The 17,520-nt window shown below is 44.6% G+C and overlaps 1 protein-coding gene and 1 long non-coding RNA gene across 2 annotated transcripts; both read left to right on the top strand.

Annotated features, from left to right (window-relative positions):
* Positions 1 to 473: 473 nt before the first annotated feature.
* On the top strand, positions 474 to 1,918 carry LOC121576921. The gene is made up of 4 exons (XR_006002543.2): positions 474 to 637; positions 914 to 968; positions 1,180 to 1,358; positions 1,617 to 1,918. It is a non-coding gene; the product is annotated as an uncharacterized LOC121576921 (long non-coding RNA).
* Positions 1,919 to 5,861: 3,943 nt separating this feature from the next.
* Positions 5,862 to 17,281, top strand: LOC121576920 (NADH-cytochrome b5 reductase 2). The gene is made up of 9 exons (XM_041890510.2): positions 5,862 to 5,973; positions 6,860 to 7,006; positions 7,297 to 7,369; positions 7,537 to 7,643; positions 7,838 to 7,967; positions 8,135 to 8,218; positions 8,419 to 8,504; positions 8,772 to 8,871; positions 16,773 to 17,281. The coding sequence occupies exons 1-9, from the start codon at positions 5,962 to 5,964 to the stop codon at positions 16,943 to 16,945; spliced, it is 912 nt and encodes a 303-aa protein (XP_041746444.2). The 5' UTR covers positions 5,862 to 5,961; the 3' UTR covers positions 16,946 to 17,281.
* Positions 17,282 to 17,520: the final 239 nt, after the last annotated feature.

A 17,520-nucleotide genomic window follows, 5' to 3' on the forward strand; every position in this document is an offset into this window, starting at 1 on the left:
ATGCTAAACTCCCCTGTTATTGGTAATGGTGAGAGGTTAGCATGTTTTAGGGGTATGATCTTTGTGCCTCGGTAAATTTCTCACTAATCATTATTCACGATTCATTCATGATTATCCGTAATCATGGTAGCATCCACATTAATGTAGAAGTGTTTGGAAACATATTCTATTCTTATTTACAATAAAAGTGACTAGATACATAAAGTGCTTAATTTCTAAACAGTTAAACAGATATGTATGAAAATACCCTCAAATAAAAGGGGGCATTCTGTACTATCGCCTCATATGAAGCATTTGATCTCAAATCCAAAATGCTGGAGTATAGAGCCAAGCTTTTGACACTGTCCAAATAAATATGGAGGGGAGTGTAACTGTGTGTGTGTTTGTGTGTGTGTGTGTGTGTGTGTGCGCCTGCGTGCATGCGTGCCTGCACGTGTGTTTGTGACCTCTCAGACTCGTGTGGAATGTCTCATGTCCGTGCTGCCTCGACCCCCAGTGAGTCTCTGGAGGGAGAGGGGGCGTCACGGCACTCCAGGCCCTGAGAGGTGCGCCTCAGCCTGGACACTGAACATATCTGCACTGGGGCCATCATCCAGCCTGCCTGGGTCCTCACTGATACATACTGCCTCCTAGGCCTGTGAGTGTCACACCAACACACGCACACATATCCTATATTTTTTCATAGATTAAAATGTTAATAAAAACAGATCATAATAACAGTGTGCATGCATACACATATCCTATAGCATTACATCTTAATTTAGTGTAAAATAAATGGGATATTTGAAGAGTTTGAAAACAGTTTGAAAACTCCTGTCCTATACTTTTTCATAGATGAATATGTTACTCATAAAAACAGATCATAACAACACCAGCCTCTATTTTTTTATTTAAAAAATTATATCTAACACAGGGTGGAGCAAACATTAAACTCACTGTCGTTGGAGATGGGAGACCCGAAGAACCAGGTAGGATAAAGCATCCTCAGTCTTCCTATCTCTCACTCATTGTGTCAGTCCACCCCCCCTCTCTCTCTCTCTCACACACACACACACACACACACACACACACACACACACATACACATACACACACACACATTGTTCTCTCTCAATTCAATTCAATTTAAGGGCTTTACGTTCTCTCTCTCTCCTCTCTGTCTCTGTATGGGTCCTATAGAAGCATGGTGTGAGGAGACTGGTGCTGACCCCTCACCCAGGACTACGATGTGGCGCTGCTACAGCTGTGCTCCCCGCTGCTCCTCACTGAGCATGCCCAGTCCGTCTGTCTGCCCTGCTCGGGACAGGAAGCCCCACCCTCCCAGGTCTGCATGTTCTCATTGTGGGAGGGTCAGACAGGTACGTACAGTATCGTGCCATACTGTGTTTGACCCACAACAAGACACCATGACAAAGCAAAAATCTCACTTTATCACGATGAGTGTACAAATTTGACATTACCTCATTCAAATGTCTGTACCTCAGGGAAATATTTGCTGAAAGTGTGTGTTTGTGTGTGTGTGTATAGGTGGGTGTGGCATGTGTGTTAACGGGCATATGTGTTTGTGGTTCTCTGAGGGCAGCCTAACACAGACTGTTTTGTGTGCTGACTGTTAGGTGGACCATGGAACAGCACTGTTGAGCCGCTAGAGGTATCACTTTTGAGCCATGCTGACTGAGCGTTATTACACTGGTAGACTGACCCCTAGAATGCTGTGTGCGGGGCCACCACAGCATCATATACAGGACACCTGCACGGTGAGGAACACACAGGACTCATAGACCCACTGTAAACACAGGAACACAGAGGGGATGGATGTGTGGTGCCTAATACAGTACAACAACAGTGGACCCAACTTTACCCAAGGATTTGTGTTGTCATACATCGCCCTCAGGTGACAATGTTTGGAACTAGGATTTATAACCATATCAGAGAGCACATTTTGAGGGCCTTTTTTAAACTTTGAAACACTCAGTACCAGTCCAATACTATAGAATACAGTTACTCAAACTATGAAACTGTATATGATATAGTAGAGGATAAAATATAATCTCATTGTAAAGGGCTTTCATTTGTCAGAAACACTCACCCCAAGATCAAACTGTCCACCTCCAGGAGAAGGGGGACTCTGGGGGGGGACCCCTGGTGTGTCAGACAGAGGACTCGGGTTACTTTGTCCTGGGAGTAAGCAGCCGGAGGCTGTGGCATGTTCCAGAGGCCAGGAGTCTACACCTCACTCCCCATGCTCAGAGACTGGATCCAGGAACAACTCCATGGTAAGGAAGGGATGTCATGTGGATCTTTGGTGCTGCTTCACAAACTCTCCTGTCTTGAAAGCAGTTCTTCATGCCTTTACATCATCTGGCTAATGACACTCAGACAGTTCTGCTTTCTTTGTCCTGAGATGGGAAAGACTCAAAAACACAACCGCCTCTGTCGGGTTAACTCAAGTACTGTGTGAATCTTTTCACATTCTTACAGTTCAAGTTTGAAGTTTTATTGTCACGTGCACAAGTACAGTGAAATGCCTTTCTTGCAAGGTCTTTCCCAACAATGCAGTAATCAATATCATTAGTACTATAAAGTAAAGTAAAGTTGAACAAAAACACACGAGAAATAGAAATGAGAAGAACATGAAAAGGTAAGTAAACTATACACAGGGTCAGTGCCAATACCATATTTACAACGTGCAGGGATACTGGAGTGGTGTGGTAGATATGTATAGGGATAAGATGACTAGGCATCAGAATATATGATAAACAGAGTAGCAACAGCATATATGATGATTGTATGTGAGTGTGTGTGCGTGCGTGGGTAGAGAAAAGTATGAATGTGTGTGCGTGTTATGTGTGTGTGAGCAAATGAAGTGTCCGATTGGGCAAAAACTGATTGAATCGACGACGTTTCCACGTCATTTCAACCATTTCAAACAAGTCCTACAGGCCCTAGTTTTGTTGCACCTGGACTACTGCCCAGTCATAGGGACATAGGGACATAGGCAAATTACAGTTGGACCAGAACAGAGCAGCACGGCTGGCCCTTAAATATACACGGAGAGCTAACATCAATGACATGCATGTGAATTTCTCCTGGCTCAAAGCAGAGGAGAGATTGACTGCATCACTACTGGTCTTTGTGAGAGGGATTGACATGTTGAAAGCACCGAGATGTCTGTTCAAACGACTACCACACAGCTCAGACACCCATGCATGCCCCACAAGACATGCCACCAGGGGTCTCTTCACAGTCCTCAAGTCCAGAACAGACTCCTGGAAACACACAGTACTACACAGAGCCATGACTACATGGAACTCTATTCCACTTCAAGTAACTCATGCAAGCAGTAAAATCAGATTGAAAAAAAATGGATAAAACTACACCTTATGGAACAATGCAGACTGTGAAGAGACACACACACAGGTGCACAAACACGCTAGCACACACACACTCTACACACACGTACACTGTGGTATTGTTGTATGGGGATATTTAAGCAATAAGACCCGAGGAGGTATGGTATATGGCCAATATACCACGGATAAGGACTGTTCAATACAGCCTTCAGCTGTGGTATATTGGCCATATACCACAAACCCCTTATTTCTATTATAAACTGGTTACCAACGTAAGTAGAGCAGTAAAAATAAATGTTTTGTCATACCCGTGGTATACGGTCTGTCAGCCAATCAGCATTCAGGGCTCGAACCACCTGGTTTATACTGTACATGATGTGTTGTGGATATGTAGTGGTGTAGTTATGTTATATGATGTACTGTTTTCTTTTTTTGTTAGTTTTTTATGTGATGTGCCTTAATGTGTTTGGACCCCAGGAAGAGAAGGGGATCCCTAATAAAATACTAAAATACAAATAGACTACTGTCCTTATTTACATCATATACAGTGCATTCGGAAAGTATTCAGACCCCTTGACTTTTTCCACATTTTGTTACGTTATATAGCCTTATTCTAAAATTGATTAAATTGTTTTTTCCTCTCATCAATCTACACACAATATCCCATAATGACAAAGCAAAAACAGGTTGTAATATTTTTTGGCACATTTATTGAAATATTACATTTATATAAGTATTCAGACCCTTTACTCAGTACTTTGTTGAAGCACCTTTGGCATTGATTACAGCCTCAAGTCTTCTTGGGTATGATGCTACAAGCTTGGCAGACCTGTATTTGGGGAGTTTCTCCCATTCTTCTGCAGATCCTCTCAAGCTCTATCAGGTTGGAAGGGGAGCGTCGCTGCACAGCTATTTTCAGGTCTCTCCAGAGATATTCGATCAGGTTCAAGTCCGGGCTCTGGCTGGGCCACTCAAGGACATTCAGAGACTTGTCCCAAAGCCACTCCTGCGTTGTCTTGGCTGTGTGTTTAGGGTCGTTGTCCTGATGGAAGGTGAACCTTCGTCCCAGTCTGAGGTCCTGAACGCTCTGGAGCAGGTTTTCATCAAGGATCTCTGTACTTTGCTCCGTTCAGCTTTCCCTCGATCCTGACTAGTCTCCCAGTCCCTGCTGCTGAAAAACATCCCCACTGCATGATGCTGCCACCACCATACTTCACAGTAGGGATGGTGCCATGCTTCCTCCAGATGTGACGCTTGGCATTCAGGCCAAAGAGTTCAATCTTGGTTTCATCAGACCAGAGAATCTTGTTTCTCATGGTCTGAGAGTCCTTTAGGTGCCTTTTGGCCTTTTACTGAGGAGTGGCTTCCGTCTGGCCACTCTACCATAAAGGCCTGATTGGTGGAGTGCTGCAGAGATGGTTGTCCTTCTGGAAGGTTCTCCCATCTCCACAGAGGAACTCTAGAGCTCTGTCAGAGTGATCATAGGGTTCTTGGTCACCTCCCTGACCTTCTCCCCCGATTGCTCAGTTTGGCTGTTCGGCCAGCTCTAGGAAGAGTCTTGGTGGTTCCAAACTTCTTCCATTTAAGAATGATGGATTCCACTGTGTTCTTGGGGACCTTCAATGCTGCAGAAATGTTTTAGTACCCTCCCCCAGATCTGTGCCTCGGCACAATCCTGTCTCGGAGCTCTACAGACAATTCCTTCGACCTCATGGCTTGGTTTTTGCTCTGACATGCACTGTGAACTGTGGGACCTTATATAGACAGGTGTGTGCCTTTCCAAATCATGTCCAATCAATTGAATTTACCACAGGTGGACTCCAATTAAGTTGTAGAAACATCTCAAGGATGATCAGTGGAAACAGGATGCACCTGAGCTCAATTTCAAGTCTCAGAGCAAAGGGTCTGAGTACTTATGTAAATAAGGTATTTCTGTTTTTTTACTTTTAATACATGTTTTCGCTTTGTCGTTACGGGGTATTGTGTGTAGATTGATGAGGGGAAAAAAATAATTTAATCAATTTTAGAATAAGGCTGTAACATAACAAAATGTGGAAAAAGTCAAGGGGTCTGAATACTTTCTGAATGCACTGTATACCAAATTGCATGAATCTAGTTCAACAGTCCAGAAGTCATAAGCCTAAGCATGCTATAGCGTCATAAACTTGCCTGGAGATATTTTAATTGATTAGACCATACACACACACACACACACACACACACACACACACACACACACACACACACACACACACACACACACACACACACACACACACACACACACGTTTCTTTCTAAACCAGTGCCCCAACCCCTGAGTGATCTGAGAGTGGCGTGATTTTGGACCATTCACCTCTACATGTATGGATTACTCAGCTGTGCCTTGTCATGGCTCTGTTATAGTGATTTCTTCTCTCCTATTGGTCCGTCAGCCCTCTATTACCTTTCCTCCAGCTGGCTCCCCCTCCCCTAGGTGTCCTTGGTGCAAAGGTCTGACTCCAGGGCCAGAGCCTAGCTCAGCCCAAACTCACTGCCTGGATACTAATCACACCAACCACACTGCAGAGGCAGACAGAGAGCAACACACCTGACACACACTCACACGTCATGGAGAGTCTGGTAAGAATGAGCCTTTACTCTTTACTTTGTCACTTTTTTCCTTTCTTCCTATTTGCCACATACACTCCCCTCCGTATTTTTTGGACAGTGAAGCTAAAATGTTTATTTTGGCTCTATACTCCAGAATTTTGGATTTGAGATCAAATGTTTTATATGAGGCGACAGCACAGAATGTCACCTTTTATTCGAGGGTATTTTCATACATATCTGTTTTACCGTTTAGAAATGAATGCACTTTATGTATCTAGTCCCCCCATTTGAAGGTTTCATAAGTATTTGGACAAATTCACTTATAGTGTTTTCAATGTAGTCAAACGTTTCTTATTTTGTCCCATATTCCTAGTATGCAATGACTACATCAGGCTTGTGACTCTACAAACTTGTTGGACGCATTTGCAGTTTGTTTTGGTTGTGCTTCGGATTATGTTGTGCCCAATAGAAATGAATGGTGAAAAATGTATAGTGTCATTCTAGAGTCACTTTTAATGTAAATAAGAATATAATATGTTTCTGAACACTTCTACATTAATGTGGATGCTACCATGATTATGACTAATCATGAATGAATAGTGAATAATGATGAGTGAGAAAGTTACAGATGCACAAAGATCATACCCCCAAAGCATGCTACCCTATCACAATTACCAATATCAGGGGAGGTTAGCATTTTTGTGGGGGGTATGATATTTATGCCTCTGTAACTTTCTCGTTCATCATTATTCATGATTCAACCACAATTATCTGTAATAATAGTAGCATCCACATTAATGTAGAAGTGTAGATAAAAAAAGACCCTCAAATAAAAGGTGACATTCTGTGAATCTGTTAGTCCACTGTGTTTTCCACCGTGTCTGTATTCATGGTTGTCCATGGTTTTGATTGGCAGACAGTACCTGTTGTGGTCGGAACGTCTGTGGTGGTCCTCTCTGGGCTCTACTTCCTCCTCCGAGGTGGTGAGAAGAAGAAGAAGACGCTTCCACAGACACTACAAGATTCTACAGTTAAATATCCACTGCCACTCATAGAGAAAGAGGTACGTCTAGAGTTACATGTCTTTCTATGCATGTCTTTCTCTACTTGTTTTAGAGTTAGTATGGTCCTATACCTGCAAGGAAATCATTCTGATCATTCTGATTCTGACATAGAAACTTTAGGATTGTCACAAATAATTGATTGATTTAAATAATAGTTCAAGTTTAACTTTAAGATACTATTACCTTGGTCTGCCAGTGATATTCAAATGCAGGATATTCCCACCCACAAAGATATTTGAATGGCTGAAAAGTTACAGTATTCCCATTTTGCAACTCTGTTTCTGTGCAGGATATAAGCCATGATACAAAGCGCTTTCGCTTTGGCCTTCCCTCTCCCACACATGTCCTTGGACTGCCAGTAGGTACTGATGCTACACTACATACCCATCTCATTCATCAGGCAGTGCAACAGCACCGTTATCCTATCAGACCAGAGACCTGCTTATCTGGGCATATCAGGCCTGACTGAGAAGATAGTACTATCACTCTTCTGCCCCTTTCACCTCATGTACCCTTTCCGCCCACCCAGGACAGCATGTGTACCTGTCAGCTAAGGTGAATGGGAGCCTGGTGATCCGGGCCTACACTCCTGTCTCCAGTGATGAGGACCAGGGCTTCGTGGACCTGGTGGTCAAGGTACTCTTATTCATCAGCCCTCTCAAACAGATCATTTGAGTTTGTTCAGACTTGTTACAATATAACAGCAAGGATCTGACACCATAAAGATGGATGTGTATGAATGGTTAGAATTGCATTTCAATCAGTTTAATGACTTGTAAGACGATTCATAATTTGACATTGATCTTAACTTGTGTCCCATGTTTTCCAAGGTGTACTACAAAAACACTCATCCTAACTATCCTGACGGAGGCAAGATGTCCCAGTACCTGGATGCCATGAGCATTGGAGACAAAATAGACTTCAGAGGACCCAATGGACTGCTTGTATACACAGGAAATGGTGTGTGTGTGTGTGTGTGTGTGTGTGTGTCTGTGTGTGTGTGTGATATATACTATGCTGTTTCATCATGACATTATCATTTTGTGACCAATAGAGGGCAATGTATTACAATGCACCAGCCCTTTCTCAATTTACTTAATTTTTAAAAGATTTCTCCTCATTTTAAGGCAAATTTGCCATTCGACCTGATAGGAAGTCTGAGGCCAAGATCTGCAAGTTTAAACATGTGGGAATGATCGCTGGTGGAACAGGTATGGACCTCATGCCTTTGAAATGTATGTGTCATGTATTTATTTAGAAATATGTGGGTAACATAAATCCTTCGGGATGAGACGTCTTTTTCTTCCTGAGGAAAACATGATTTGTGTAACTGTTTCAGCATAATTAATGTGTTCTGTGAAGCAGAGCTGAAAAATTGTAAATTGGCATAAATGTCCTGGTACTTTTTCAGGGATTACCCCCATGCTGCAGCTGATTCGCAGTATTACAGCAGACCCTTCAGACGACACCAAGTGCTCCCTCATATTCGCTAACCAGGTCAGTCGCACCAGTGCACAGGGAAGAGTGGATTCTTGTCCAAATCTGAGGAAGAACCTGAGTCATATCCCACACACTATCAACCGTCATGGTGGATTATCAATAAAGTGGGCACAAAGCTTGTTATGAATACAACTTCAATGAAAATCATCTGATGATAGAAAACCAAGATCAATGTCACCTTTAGAATGATCTAACAAAACTCAATGACTTACTGTAGCATATGTAACACCTGTAAACCTTGATCTAATGATGATTCTCCCCCAGACTGAGAAGGATATCCTACTGCGGGCTGAACTAGAAGAGGTGCTGAAGAGTCATTCTGACCAACTCAACCTGTCCTACACTCTGGACAAGCCTCCACAGGGTAAGACCATAGTGTTCCATAATGACAAAGAGAAAGCTACAGGGTTGTCATGGGCTAATGCCATTGTATCGTCCTTGTTGAACTGCAATAAAATAAAATAAACATGCTGTCTTACCATATTATAATACCCTTTGTATGGTGACAAGAACAAAAAAATCCCTTTTAAACTGGTTTATTACATTGTTACTGATGTAAACTGTAAGCTGAATTCATGGGAATCCTTCCCCCTTCAGTCATATCCCATCACTATGATCTTAATGTTCTATTTACAGTGCATTCGTAAAGTATTTAGACCCCTTGACTTGTCCACATTTTGTTACAGCCTTATTCTAAAATGGATGTTAAAAAAAAGTATTATTATTCTCATCAATCTACACACAATATCCCATCATGACAAAGCAAAAAAGGTTTAGATTTCTTTGCAAATTTATAAAAAATATAAAACTGAAATATCACATTTACATACACTACCAGCCAAAAGTTTGGACACACCTACTCATTCAAGGGTTTTTCTTTATTTTTACAATTTCTTACATTGTAGGATAATAGTGAAGACATCATAACAATGAAATAACACATATGGAATCATGTAGTAACCCCAACAAAAAAAAGCACCTTTGGCAGCGATTACAGCCTCAAGTCTTCTTGGGTATGACGCTACAAGCTTGACACACCTTTATTTGGGGAGTTTCTCCCATTCTTCTCTGCAGATCCTCTCAAGCGCTGTCAGGTTGGATGGGGAGCGTCGCTGCACAGCTATTTTCAGGTCTCTCCAGAGATGTTAGATTGGGTTCAAGTCCGGGCTCTGGCTGGGTCACTCAAGGACATTCAGAGACTTGTCCCGAAACCACTCCTGCGTTGTCTTGAATGTGTGCCTAGGGTCGTTGTCCTGTTGGAAGGTGAACCTTCACCCCAGTCTGAGTTCCTGAGAACTCTGGAGCAGGTTTTCATCAAGGATCTCTCTGTACTTTGCTCCGTTCATCTTTGCCTCGATCCTGACTAGTCTCCCAGTCCTTGCCGCTGAAAAACATCCACGCAGCAGGATGCTGCCACCACCATACTTCACCGTAGGGATGGTGCCATGCTTCCTCCAGATGTGACGCTTGGCATTCAGGCCAAAGAGTTCAATCTTGGTTTCATCAGACCAGAGAATCTTGTTTCTCATGGTCTGAGAGTCCTTTAGGTGCCTTTTGGCCTTTTACTGAGGAGTGGCTTCCGTCTGGCCACTCTACCATAATATTGGTGGTTCCAAACTTCTTCCATTTAAGATTGATGGAGGTACCCTTCCCCAGATCTGTGCCTCGACACAATCCTGTCTCGGAGCTCTATGGACAATTCCTTCGACCTCATGGCTTGTTTTTTGCTCTGACATGCACTGTGAACTGTGGGACCTTATATAAACAGGTGTGTGCCTTTCCAAATCATGTCCAAACAATTGAATTTACCACAGGTGGACTCCAATCAAGTTGTAGAAACATCTTAAGGATTATCAATGGAAACAGGATGCACCTGAGCTCAATTTCGAGTCTCATAGCAAAGGGTCTGAATACTTATGTAAATAAGGTATTTCTGTTAATTATTTTGTATACATTTGCACACATTTCTACAAACCTGTTTTTGCTTCGTCATTATGGTGTATTGTGTGTAGATTGATGATGGAAATAATTAATTTAATCAATTTTAGAATGAGGCTGTAACATAACAAAATGAGGAAAAAGTAAAGTGGTCTGAATACTTTCCAAAGGCACTGTATATTATGTTTTGCCATGTGACCCGCCAGCTATACTGTAGCTTCCTCGTATTGTATGCAAGTGAAGCTACAGCTAATGGTCTGTCCTGGAACTCATTCATTAGTTCCACATGAAGGAAACTGAAGGTTACTTTCGTAACCCCAGTTCTCTGATATATGAGTGAGATGTATCACTATGGGATTTTCTCCAGGCGGATCACTACACAATGTATTTCGGAGACAGACAGGTCGAGTGGCGAATAGGGTGAGCCCCTCCCCCTTTATTAGGTGGTACTCGCCCCTCCTCTGGTTATTCTCAAGCATACCTCTCTTCCTTGTGCTTTTGCAAGCAGGGAAATGCGGTGATACATCTCACTCATATTATCAGAGAACCGGGGTTACGAAAGTAACCTTGAGTTCTCTTTCAAATACGCGTTTCAATGTATCACTATGGGATATGGCCAACTTTCGTATCACAGACATGCTTTCCAAAGCCAGGGTAGTCCCAAAAGTATCATCCCTCAGAGGCTCCAACACTGAGGACAGTATGCGTCAATGAAGGTGTAGTGACATCCAGTTTGTAAAACCTCATAAAATGTCTGAGGGGTGACCCAACATGCTGCATCGTGAATCTATTTTATAGAGATGCCTTTGAACAGTGCCCAAGAGGTAGCCATGCCTCTGGTGGAATGAGCCCTCAGGCCCTCCAGGGGCTGTGAAACCCTTGCTATTATATACCAATATAGTAATAGCCTCCAAAGTCCAATGGGATAGCTGTTGACAAGAGACGGGCCTACCTTTGCAGGGAGGCACACAGGAAATGAAGAGTTGGTCGCTCATGCGTAATGCTCTAGTTCTATCACAGTAAATGTGCAAAGAGAGTACTGGAGATAAACGGTCTTCTTCCATAGAAGTGAAGGGCGGTGGGTGGTAAGCCACAAGCTCTAAGGCGAGACAATTATATCTATCACTGACCTTAGGCATAAAGGTGGGGTAAGGCAACAAGGTTACCTTGGATAATCCCGGGGCAAACTGTAGGCACAAATGGTGAACTGACAGAGCGTTCAGCTCACTCACTCGCTTTGTAGACATAAGGGCAATCAGTAAAGCGGTTTTGAAGGAGAGATATTTCCTCTCCATGCCTTCCAGCAGCTCAAAAGACTACTGTGAAATGGCCTCAAGCACAATACTGGTCCCAAAATGGGTTAAAGGCTTGGAGACTGGGCATAATTGATGCGCTCCCGTCATAAAATAACAGAGGATGTTTCCCTACTGTGATATTGTTGAAGCCTAAATGACAGAAATGAAGATCGAGAGGCTCTTCCAGTGACGGAGAGCCAAGAGACATTCTGAGGTCAACGATATCTCTTGATTGAGGTGACGTCATGTACACAGACGTTGGTCAGATACCCAACGCTGGTGGTACAACTGAGATGGTGGACGCCATTAACCCAAGCACTCTGAGACACGTTCTGAGTGTGACAGGGAGTGGCACTTCAGAACGACGTGATGCAGTCGTCCAATAGTGTAGCCTGATAAGTGAGGTGGGTTACAAGGAAAGACGGATCTCGCACCGCTTGCTCCTGTGTTGGGGAGAAAAGCTGGTAATCGTCTATGTAGGCCGAGACGTAGTCCCTTGGTTCTCAGGGGTGTTAGAGCCCTCTACACACTTGCTGAACGTCCGGAGAACTAGTGCTAGCCCGAAAGGGACAGCAAGGTATTCCTTGGTTGTGCCCCGAATGGCAAACCTGAGAAGCCTCCTGTGTGCTGACAGAATACTTATGTGAAGATAAGCGACCCGTAGGTCGACTGAAGTGAACCAGTCACCTTGATGAATAGAGCGAGACAGCGCATTGAGCTTAAGTATACGGAACGTGAACTCTCTCAGATAGCTATTGAGGACCCTTAGGTCCAGAATGGGGCGCATCGCTCCCCCCACACACTTTTTTGGAACCCAGGAAGTACCCTGGGACACATAGGAATGAGCCGCTGGACAAGGGGTAGGGTTTTCAGAACACGGGGGGGAATCTGTGCTCTACCCCGAAAGGGGACAGGCCAGGACACGGTGTGAGCTGTTGGCTGCCCCTCTCTGCCGCCAGGGACGTACTCCTAGGTCGGACGCTCCTTCTTCCCCCCAGGGGAATCAAAACGTAGATGCTTCCCCCACTGTCGGCCTCTATTGGGAGACCCGAACTGTGGGTTTGCTGCCTGCTGCGTGTGGAAAACCCTGGTGCCAGTGTATTGCCCTCTCCCTGCCGCGAAGCCTTGGCTTGTGGAGGGGTAGAATGGGTTGCCACGGTACCCGGGTCTGCGGGGCAGGCAGAAGTTGAAGGCTTCACCTTCCTTCTTGCAAAGTTCGCATTTTTGCCACAAGGCGGTGACAGCCGGCCAAAACAGTTCCAAACAGGCGCGATAGGAGCGTCAAGGAAATCTGCCTTTTCTTTGTCCGGAGGTTGGACAAGTGCCCATCTCTAGCAACAAATCATCCTGGTAAGCCAACAGTAGCGATGTTACGTTCAACGCCCGTACTGAACGTGTCGCAGACACGTAGACCGTTAAGGACATGGAGGAGCTGGGCTTTGGCAAACCTCTGGTAGTTGAGCCATCACTGGCCAACCACCTCAATCCTAGTGCCTCGTAACTGACCGGCACAACTATCGTCCATGTTAGCAATGTGCCTAGTTTGGACCTTCCTGGACGAAGGCTTATCCCCAGTTGCGTCTAGCTTCCGCCATGTAGGCTGGGATCGCTGGGAGGAGTTGCTTACCCGGGATGGTGCGAGAGGGGAGTCTCCTCCCGTTGAACCAGTCCCTTTCGGCGCTGCAACCCCCTACGTTTGTTGGCCACTCAATATGGAGCCTGGCCGCTGCCCGTTTGCAGACATCGATGAGCCCAAATGTATCATCAGGCAACAGTGCTCCGATGCGGGCGGAGATTAGCCATGCCATTGTCATTTCCCTCTGCGATAACGAGGTCCCTGTCTCCTTCCCCCGCTACTATATCTTGAAACAGCTGGTGGAGGTCCTCGGGGTATCCATCACCTCGGCCCAGGTGGGTTGGGGTCGTTTGGTAGCCTCCTTGCCCGAAAGGCTGAGGGCAGTAGTAGGAAATTCCCTACAGTGCGCGCAGGACTCGGGGTTAGCGAGTGCTGCTTTCCCGTGCTCAAATCCCAAAACAGGCGATACAAGCATAGTGTGCATCCTTGCCTGCATGGACACTGGTGTGCCGGTGCTAGGGCAGTGGCAGGAGCCCTGCTCGGTTCTCCATATGCAGGGGCAGCAGGCTCCATGGCTCAGAGAAATAGTACTTCTCGGGCAAAGTGTAAGCTAGCTAGCGTTAGCCTCGTGGGCTACAGTGAGGGAAAAAAGTATTTGATCCCATGCTGATTTTGTATGTTTGCCCACTGACAAAGAAATTATCAGTCTATAATTTTAATGGTAGGTTTATTTGAACAGTGAGAGACAGAATAACAACAAAAAAATCCAGAAAAACTCATCTCAAAAATGTTATAAATTGATTTGCATTTTAATGAGGGAAATAAGTATTTGACCCCCTCTCAATCAGAAAGATTTCTGGCTCCCAGGTGTCTTTTATACAGGTAACGAGCTGAGATTAGGAGCACACTCTTAAAGGGAGTGCTCCTAATCTCAGCTTGTTACCTGTATAAAAGACACCTGTCCACAGAAGCAATCAATCAATCAGATTCCAAACTCTCCACCATGGCCAAGACCAAAGAGCTCTCCAAGGATGTCAGGGACAAGATTGTAGACCTACACAAGGCTGGAATGGGCTACAAGACCATCGCCAAGCAGCTTGGTGAGAAGGTGACAGCAGTTGGTGCGATTATTCGCAAATGGAAGAAACACAAAAGAACTGTCAATCCTCCTCGGCCTTGGGCTTCATGCAAGATCTCACCTCGTGGAGTTGCAATGATCATGAACGGTGAGGAATCATCCCAGAACTACACGGGAGGATCTTGTCAATGAGCTCAAGGCAGCTGGGACCATAGTCACCAAGAAAACAATTGGTAACACACTACGCCGTGAAGGACTGAAATCCTGCAGCGCCCGCAAGGTCCACCTGCTCAAGAAAGCACATATACAGGGCCGTCTGAAGTTTGCCAATGAACATCTGAATGATTCAGAGGGGAACTGGGTGAAAGTGTTGTGGTCAGATGAGACCATAATCGAGCTCTTTGGCATCAACTCAACTCGCCGTGTTTGTAGGAGGAGGAACGCTGCATATGACCCCAAGAACACCATCCCCACCATCAAACATGTTTTTCTGCTAAGGGGACAGGACAACTTCACCGCATGAAAGGGACGATGGACAGGGCCATGTACCGTCAAATCTTGGGTGAGAACCTCCTTCCCTCAGCCAGGGCATTGAAAATGGGTCGTGGGTGGGTATTCCAGCATGACAATGACCCAAAACACACGGCCAAGGCAACAAAGGAGTGGCTCAAGAAGAAGCTTATTAAGGTCCTGGAGTGGCCTAGCCAGTCTCCAGACCTTAATCCCATAGAAAATCTGTGGAGGGAGCTGAAGGTTTGAGTTGCCAAACGTCAGCCTCGAAACCTTAATGACTTGGAGAAGATCTGCAAAGAGGAGTGGAACAAAATCCCTCCTGTGATGTGTGCAAACCTGGTGGCCAACTACAAGAAACGTCTGACCTCTGTGATTGCCAACAAGGGTTTTGCCACCAAGTACTAAGTCATGTTTTGCAGAGGGGTCAAATACTCATTTCCCTCATTAAAATGCAAATCAATTTATAACATTTTTGACATGCGTTTGTCTGGATTTTTGTTGTTGTTATTCTGTCTCTCACTGTTCAAATAAACCTACCATTAAAATTATAGACTGATCATGTCTTGTCAGTGGGAAAACGTAAATCAGCAGGGGATCAAATACTTTTTTCCCTCACTGTAATAGCCTAGCAAGTTAGGACAATGCTAGCCAGAGAAAGCGTGTGCTGTCTTATTTTTTGTGTGTACTTTTTACCCCTTTTTCATGATATCAAATTGGTAGTTACAACCCTGCCCATCGCTGCAACTCCCGTACGGACGTGCGAGAGGTGAAGGTTGAGAGCCATGCGTCCTCCGAAACACGACCCTGCCAAGCCACACTGCTTCTTGACACATTGCTCGCTTAACCCGGAAGCCAGCCGCACCAATGTATCAGAGGAAACACCATTCAACTGGCGACCGAAGTCAGCGTGCATGCACCCGGCCCGCCACAAGGAGTCAATAGAGTGTGATGGGACAAGGACATCCCGGCCGGCTAAACCCTCCCCTAACAATGCTGGACCAATTGTGCGCCGCCTCATGGGTCTCCCGGTCGCGGCCAGCTGCGACACAGCCTGGGATCGAACCCGGGTCTGTAGTGACGCCTCTAGCACTGCGATGCAGTGCCTTAGACCGCTGCGCCACTTGGGAGGCACAGCGTGTGCTTTCTTAATGTTTCAACAAACAAAGTGTTTCTCTCGACCGTCGAGCTGTGAAGCCAGGACAGTCAGTCTAGTCAACATGGCACAAGGGAACGTGGGTTGAACTAAACGAGAGAGGTGATCTAGCTAGTTTGCTGATATAGCTGGGCTTGCGGCGAGCTAGCCAGCTTAGCTAAGCCTTTCGGTGAGAACTAGTCAAGTCTCAGTAGCTAGCCGTGTGAAGCTAGCTACCACAGGAGACTTAGTGAGTAGAAAAATGCAAAATAGCTTATTCTACACGCAGCAAAAAACGGTCGGTTTTTCAACACAAAAGATGACAGCTGAGATGCTACTTTCGACAGTGTTAACCATGAAGGTTAGCCTGAAAACAGTTAAGCAGGAAGACCGGGATCAAGTCGTGCTGAGAAGAGCTTCCGGAGCGTAATGATCTTCGCAAGGAAGAGAGGTGAGAATAACCAGAGGATGGGCGAGTGGCGCCAAATAAAGGGGAAGGGGCTCACCCCAATTGCCACTCAACCTGTCTGTCTCCGACAGATGGTGTGTTTTTGGTTTTTCCCAGTAGTGATCCACCTGAGGTGAATCCCATAGTGATACATCGAAACAAATATTTGAAAGCGAACATGTCTTCGCTAACAAGGTGTTATAATTTCATTGGCCTGCCGGGCTGATCCTCATCTGTTGATTAAAAGCGGTTGAATTCAGCTTGTGTCTTTTCCTCTGATTACAGCCTGGAAGTACAGCTCAGGTTTTGTGAACGCTGATATGATGAAAGAGCACCTTCCCCCGGCATCCAACGATGTGCTCATTGTCATGTGTGGCCCACCCCCCATGATCCAGCATGCATGCCTCCCCAACCTTTCCACTCTGGGCTACAAGACAGAGAACATATTCACATACTAGTAACTAACAGGCCCTTCAACTAGGCATAGAACCCCATAAATACATTAAACTGCACCAGGACATTTGTTTTATTGAATTATGTGTGTAGAACATAATGTAATAGCCTACACTACAAGACCAAAGGGATATTTTCTAGGGTTTTTAATAAAACATTTAATATTTGCATGTTTAACATTCAAAGAACAGTTTGAACTGTTTTGTGTGAGAAAGACTGTAAAAAGGTTTGTTGGGTTTTGGAATGTTTGAACTGTTCCATTAATAATTTGTCTACATAAGTACTGTATCTAAAGGTTTTGGACGTGTTAATTTTACTAATTAAATCAATCTCTAAATATAGTCTGTCTGTCTGACTCTATTATTCTCAGCACCTCCTTATACTGTATACAGTCACCTACAAAAGTATTGGCAACCTTGATAAAGATGAGCAAAAAATACTCTATAAAAGAAATAATACACATACTGAACTATATTGTATGTTCAAAACAATGGGGAAATTATATTTTTTATACTAATACAATTGCTCATAGAAAGAGATTTTGTTTAACAAGTAATAAAAACAATTCTCAAAAAGATGG

This window comes from Coregonus clupeaformis, chromosome 11 (genome assembly GCF_020615455.1).
Source record: "Coregonus clupeaformis isolate EN_2021a chromosome 11, ASM2061545v1, whole genome shotgun sequence".
NCBI classification, from domain to species: domain Eukaryota; kingdom Metazoa; phylum Chordata; class Actinopteri; order Salmoniformes; family Salmonidae; genus Coregonus; species Coregonus clupeaformis.

Coding starts and splice junctions, on each gene's coding strand:
- LOC121576920 (XM_041890510.2), top strand. Junction 8,219..8,418: donor AATGATCGCTGGTGGAACAG/GTATGGACCTCA, acceptor GTACTTTTTCAG/GGATTACCCCCATGCTGCAG. Junction 8,505..8,771: donor CCCTCATATTCGCTAACCAG/GTCAGTCGCACC, acceptor ATTCTCCCCCAG/ACTGAGAAGGATATCCTACT.